At 44.6% G+C, this 6,024-nt stretch overlaps 1 protein-coding gene across 1 annotated transcript; it reads right to left on the bottom strand.

The window, feature by feature from the left end:
• Nucleotides 1–3,276: 3,276 nt before the first annotated feature.
• Nucleotides 3,277–5,893, bottom strand: LOC307240735 (vesicular inhibitory amino acid transporter-like; the record flags this gene model as incomplete). Its single annotated transcript, XM_080014585.1, has 2 exons — nucleotides 3,277–4,464; nucleotides 5,507–5,893. The coding sequence occupies 2 exons, from the start codon at nucleotides 5,891–5,893 to the stop codon at nucleotides 3,277–3,279; spliced, it is 1,575 nt and encodes a 524-aa protein (XP_079870711.1).
• Between the last annotated feature and the right edge of the window lie 131 nt (nucleotides 5,894–6,024).

The raw sequence follows: 6,024 nt of genomic DNA, 5'->3' as shown, positions 1-6,024 counted from the left end.
TGAACTTGATGCGAGCAGCTGCAGGAAGCCAGCGGAGAGAAAGGAGAGAGAGGCGTGACGCGCGCGGTAGAAAGATTATTATAGACGGATGTAGTCCTGCTTACGCACAAAATACTCATCAACATTTGGAGGTAATACAGTTGTACTACGATGGTATTAGTAATTACAGTTTATGGTATTTCAATTTTCACACCCGCACTGAAATGGTATTATCTCAAAGTATAAACACATCACACCCTACAATATGAGATTTGGTTTTGCATATTTTCTTACCATATTGTAGACCTTTGTTGTTCAAAACAAGTTTTATAGCAGGATTTTCCCCACATGTGCCGATGATGAGGAGGGACAATGTCACGAGAGAAGATGGTAACATCCCACGGTGTATGTCTCCTATTGGGAAATGAACAATTGCTTTCTTGTTTATATTTCACTCAATGCAAAAAGAAAGTATAACTTGAATCATAGCTTGATGATGAGGGACTCTCTTTCTTGATTATATTCTTTAATTAAATCGGACAATAAAACGTCATCACATGTAATGAATTCAAGCTTTTGGATGATCTAGCTAGCATATCACAAATAAAATAAGAAATTGTCATTACCAACTTGTTAAAGAGTGTCTTGATGTGTGTTGCTTCAGCGTGAGACAGCAGACTTCCCTTTGGGGCATTCTTTTATAGGGTAGGTCTCCGGTGTCTCAGGGAAGTGAAACCTGCTGTGCGTCCGGGTCCAGCTTTTATGAGGGGGGGGGGGGGGGGGTATTTTTTTACACTGACACCTGACATTTTCTGTTTATGTCGAGAATTTGTTTAAGTCTGGATTTTTTAGCAATTAAACTATGTCTATATTATTACCACTTGCAGATATGACGGTGGATCATTTGGCCTGGCTGTACTCAACGTGGGGGAGCTGGGGATGGATGCAGATGGACGCCTGTCCATCTCCAGTGTCTACTGCAATGCTAGTGTAGGAGATGCAGTTATTCTTTTCTAGGGTGGAGCAAGGTAGGATGAACAGTCTCAAGGAAATTTTAACTTTTGGAAAAAATAAAAAATGGCCGTGTTTGTTCCCATCATAGTGAAAACTTGCAGTTTCTGCTCCCTTGTGTTAGCGCAGATGTAGCCAACACAGCTGATTTGCAAACAATTAAAACCCTCAGAGTATAAAAACCTGATAAAATGCACGGTTTGGGACCATTTTTTTCCAGTTTAACACAAAAAAATGGTCTGATTATACTATGTTTTCCATTACTATACTATGTTTCCCATTTTAGAAAAAGAGATTTAAGAGTTTTTTTTTTTTTTTGGCTTAAATGTTTGCCCCATTCAACTGCATTTAACCACATTGGGAAGCTGCAGCAGAGCGGTAAGTGTTTCAGTTAGCAAACGGAGGAGGATGAATACATCTGAAATAAAAACACTGTTTTTATTTGTATTCTTTGGAGGAACATGGACTCGCAGTGGATGCTTAGTTCGCTTTCCTCAAATAGCGATTGTGGCCCTAAACAACCGCATAGAGTGTTTATGGAGCAGCCGGCCCTGCTGCATCTCATATGGTTGATGTGCCCCATTTCTATCTGGTGACAGATTGTTCAAAAAACATTTTTGAGAACTGCTTCTTTCGATATCTTTAAATATAGATTTACTGTTAAGGCCTCTTCCTCAAAAAACATGCATGTGCTGGATATGAATAAAAAATCCCTCTAAGCAGGTTTCAAGTACCAGGAACCCAAAATCGGATCACAGATGTCAGAAACACTACAAAATTCAACTGTCTTTTGGAAATACAGTATTACAGTACACAAAACACACAATAAAAACACTTATATGTCACATCCTTAGTGCACATAGTAAAACAGACTGTGAATGTGGAAGTGAAAAGAAGTTTGGTGTGTGTCTGGATGTGTGTGTACGGTTCTCAAATTCAGTTTCAATTTTTAAAAATTCAATTTTTAAAGGTTTAATAGTTTCTTAAATTTACATGCAAAAATTCACCCTCCATTGTGTAATGCTACACATGAAGTATAAATGATAAGTCTCCAGGGTGCCTGCTTACATCGTCTAATATCAGTCATCAGCTGGAAAAAAAAACGTAAGCATCCCCAGCCATAAAATATTTGATTTATTTATCTCTTATTCCCACAAATTCTCTTTTTTCTCACACATCATGATTAGTTCCATTAAAGCACACCAAACAAGATCGACAGGAATTGAATATTGTCAGACAAATTTTCATAACACATTTAGGACCCACTTGCCTGCACTTTGAATTCACTTCATCCAGAATGACAGTTAAAACACCAATTAAACAAATTTGCCCACGAGGACGACTATAGGCTTACAATCGAAAAATCAAATCAAATCAAGATTTAAGTTCAAGCAACTACACAATAAATGATCCATAACCGATGATAATGTGTCGATGAAAGGTGCCTTGGTCTTATATATTTTTTTCTCTTAAACGATACCTCAAGCAGCTTAAAAAAACATAATGAAATATTCACTCCATTTGTATCACCACAAATTTCATTCCCCACATATAAACACATACACACTCACAGTAAGACCCATTTTGGGGGACACTCACAGCAACTGTGAAAACCTTGCATGGTGACTGATGCTTAAAAACGCCGGCGTCCTTGTCCAATTAACAAAACAGGTTTCCTGTAATGAGCAGGCTACTGTACACTATGATTGCACGAGGCTATTATTGCACATAATCACAAAGGCAAAATAAAAGAAATACATTTAACACAGGTAATCCTCATCATTAGCTTGTACGTATATGAAGTGGCAACATGATGGTTTGATATGCGTCACCCCTCCAGCCCACCCCACCCCACCCCACCCCACTCCACCCTTCCCATTTAGAATCGCATTTGAGGACAATGCCATCCAACACTAGTGCTGCGTCCGAAATGGCATTCTATTTAGCACGCCAAATAGTGTTTGGTATGCCTGAAACCATAGTATGCTCAAATAGTATGCGAAAAGTACCAGGATGATCTAAAACCGGTGATATATCGTAGTATGCAAACACTGCACATTACACTGGAAAGTGTTTCCCTCAATGCATTGTGAGGGCAAGACGCCGGTAAAAGTTTCTATGCCGTGTTGTCATCATCCCGCAACGTGCTGAAAGGAAGTATAGCGGTATTTGACAATGTAGTACATCTGAGAAGCCGTGGAAAGTACACTGGACGATAGTACACACATGTAGTATATAGTACTTTGTACGCCATTTCGGACGAAGCAAATGTTTTTTGACGAGCTCTCAGTCATGGATGTCGTACTTGTACGCCTCTATGAGCCCTTCAATGGAGTGAATTAAACCAGATATAGCACATATGCCCCCAATAACAAATATGGAGACGTCAAAGAACACGTGGTGCCAGAGGAGGTTCCTCCACTGCAGCTTGAGGTGGAAAAGGCTTGGCAAGAGGAAGCACAAGCCGGCACCGGTGAGGCTCCCAGTTAGCCCCATGAGGAGGGCAAAGTGGGGCACAAAGATGGCCATCATCAATGTAAAGACCACAAGAGCCACGCGGAGGCCCAACCCCCATGATTTTAACCGCCCGCCGGGGCCGTAGCAGTCAGGGAAAATAGCTCTGCCGCCATCCTGGAATAGCGACTTCTCCAAAACCTCGACCGCTGCGAAAAATGGCAACGGGTAAGAGAGCAGAGCTTTGGCAACAAGGAAGAGGTTCACCAGGGCTCGAATGGTGGAGGGGAGGTTGTCGGTGATAACCTCTTTGGTGGCGTCCGCCCACGTCAGGTAGGCCACCAGGGCGAAGAGGCCTTTGAGCACGCAGGCAGAAATATGAGTCCAGTCCATCATGCAGTGGAACTCGCTTGGCCTCTGCATGTTTCCCTCCAGGGAAGGCAAGAAGATCTGGGAGGTGTAGCTGAAAACGATGATGCCAATGGAGATCGGGAACTTCTTGACATCGATGTAGAACTTGACCTTCTCCCAGGCCCAGTCCCGGGCCCTGGAGAGGCAGTAGGCGATGACCAGGACGTTGATGACGAAATGGGCGAGGGTGCAGAGCAAGCTGAACTTGGAGACGGCCTTGAGGTTCTTCAGGAAGGCACACGGCAGGAGCGCCGCTGTGGCCACCACGGACCAGGCCTTCTGGGAGACGGGCAGGCCCGGGAAGCTGTTGTACATCAGATTGCCGCTGACCACCACGTACAGGATGCACGTCATCACCAGCTCGATAATCTGGGCCACGTTCACGATGTGCCCGCCGAGCGCGGGGAAGCGCGGCGCGCAGCAGGCGTTGGCGACGTCCACGTAGGAGTCCCTGACGCGCACGCGGATGCCGTCCTCGTTCTCCTCGTACAGGCAGGCGATGAGGATCTTCCCGGTGTAGCAGCACACCACCGCCGCGAAGATGATGAGGAAGAGCCCGAGGTAACCGCCATGGAGGATGGCGTAGGGCAGGCCAAGGACGAACATGCCCTGCGGACACAGAGGATCGGTGAGAGGAGTGAAAGGAAGAGGGTGGAGAGGCCTTCATCCCTCTGAATACACCAGACCGAGTTGCATAACTGCAGCACAGAGACATGTGGGTGGAGGATAAGACTGGAGGAGCGGGACATGCAGTGAAAAATGTAAATTCTGTATAGTTGTGTCTGGCTACAACAAATACAGGATTAAAATATCAGAAATATATTTATTATAATTTTTTTTTTGCACAATTGAAATGATGTAATTATGCAAACACGTATTTAAAGGAAATATATTTTTGTTGTTTTTTTCACAATCTAATGAAAAAAAACAAAAAACGTTTTTTTTTAGAGCAGGAAGGTATTTGTTTTGTTTTTTTTCATTTTTTTCGTTTGAATGCATCGAATTATGATGCGTATTTACCTACATTTGCCTACATATTTTAAAGAAAACTATTCAATCAAATACAATTGGAGAACGATTAAACTGATGTTGATGTAGATAAGCAGGGGTCCACAAGAGAGGACGGGGGAACTGTTTCTCACTGATAAAAAAGGGATTTGAATAAATAAACCGAACGGTCTTTATCCACATATGAGCGCTCAGATTAAACGTTAAAATTATCGTTTATTTTTTCTATCCCGGCCTGAAACTCAGCAGATCGTTTTTATTCGTTCGTTTTCCCCACCCGTTTTGGCATTTTAATCGAGGATAGAGCGGCAAGAAATGCGCATTCATGTGAATCCCGATAAATAAACAAATTGGTTGGTGTTCAAGGTGACTTTTGGTCCATTTTACGCGCAGGCCTTTACAGCATCGATTCGCAGCCTTTTTTTTCCTGTGAAGGACCCTTAGTTTGATCCGCATTGGGACCCGACTCTGAGAGGATTTTTTATTATGAGATATGATTTGTGTCTATACTGTAGTTGCAGCGATACCACTATTGTCCGTCGTCTAATGGTGCTACATGCCTTGTAGATGAAATAACGGTGAAGTTAAAATATGAATAATGTTGGCGGGGCCCCCCTGGAAGCGCAGACATCAGGTGAAATACCTGGATAGCGTTGGTGACGTTCCAGCCAGCTTCCCAGGTGGTGATCTTCGGTTTGTCCTCGTCCAGCGAGCCTCCCATCTTGAGGCCCGAGGGCCCCGGCCCGGCGCCGTCCCTCTGGTAGCGGCTGTCCCCGTCCGCGTCCTCCTCCCCGTCCACCGGGGCCCCGGCCTCGCCCTCCCCCTCACGCAGCACGTCCATCTGCATCCCCTGTCGGTAGTCGTAGTCCAGGTCATCGCACTCCGCGAAGCCCAGGCCCTCCTCGTCCGTGGCGGCCTGGAAGCCCAGGCGGGCGAACACGCCGCTGACCTTGGCCTGGGATTTGTTGGAGACCGTGTGCGCCGCGTTGGTCAGCTTGTTGGCCAGCTTGTGTCGGATCAGGTGAGCCATCTTTTTTTTTTTTTTTTGGAGAGAAACAAAAAAGTTCAAAATCAATTTTTTCTCCGGGGGGAAAAAAGCCAGGCTGTCGAGAAAGGAGGAGAGGAGATGCATGCGGAGAGGGCTGCCTGTTGCCTCGACAT

Source organism: Zeus faber, assembly GCF_960531495.2.
Source record: "Zeus faber genome assembly, chromosome: 15".
NCBI lineage: Eukaryota > Metazoa > Chordata > Actinopteri > Zeiformes > Zeidae > Zeus > Zeus faber.
Note: the sequence above shows the minus strand (reverse complement) of the source record. Positions and strands in the feature narration are given on the sequence as shown.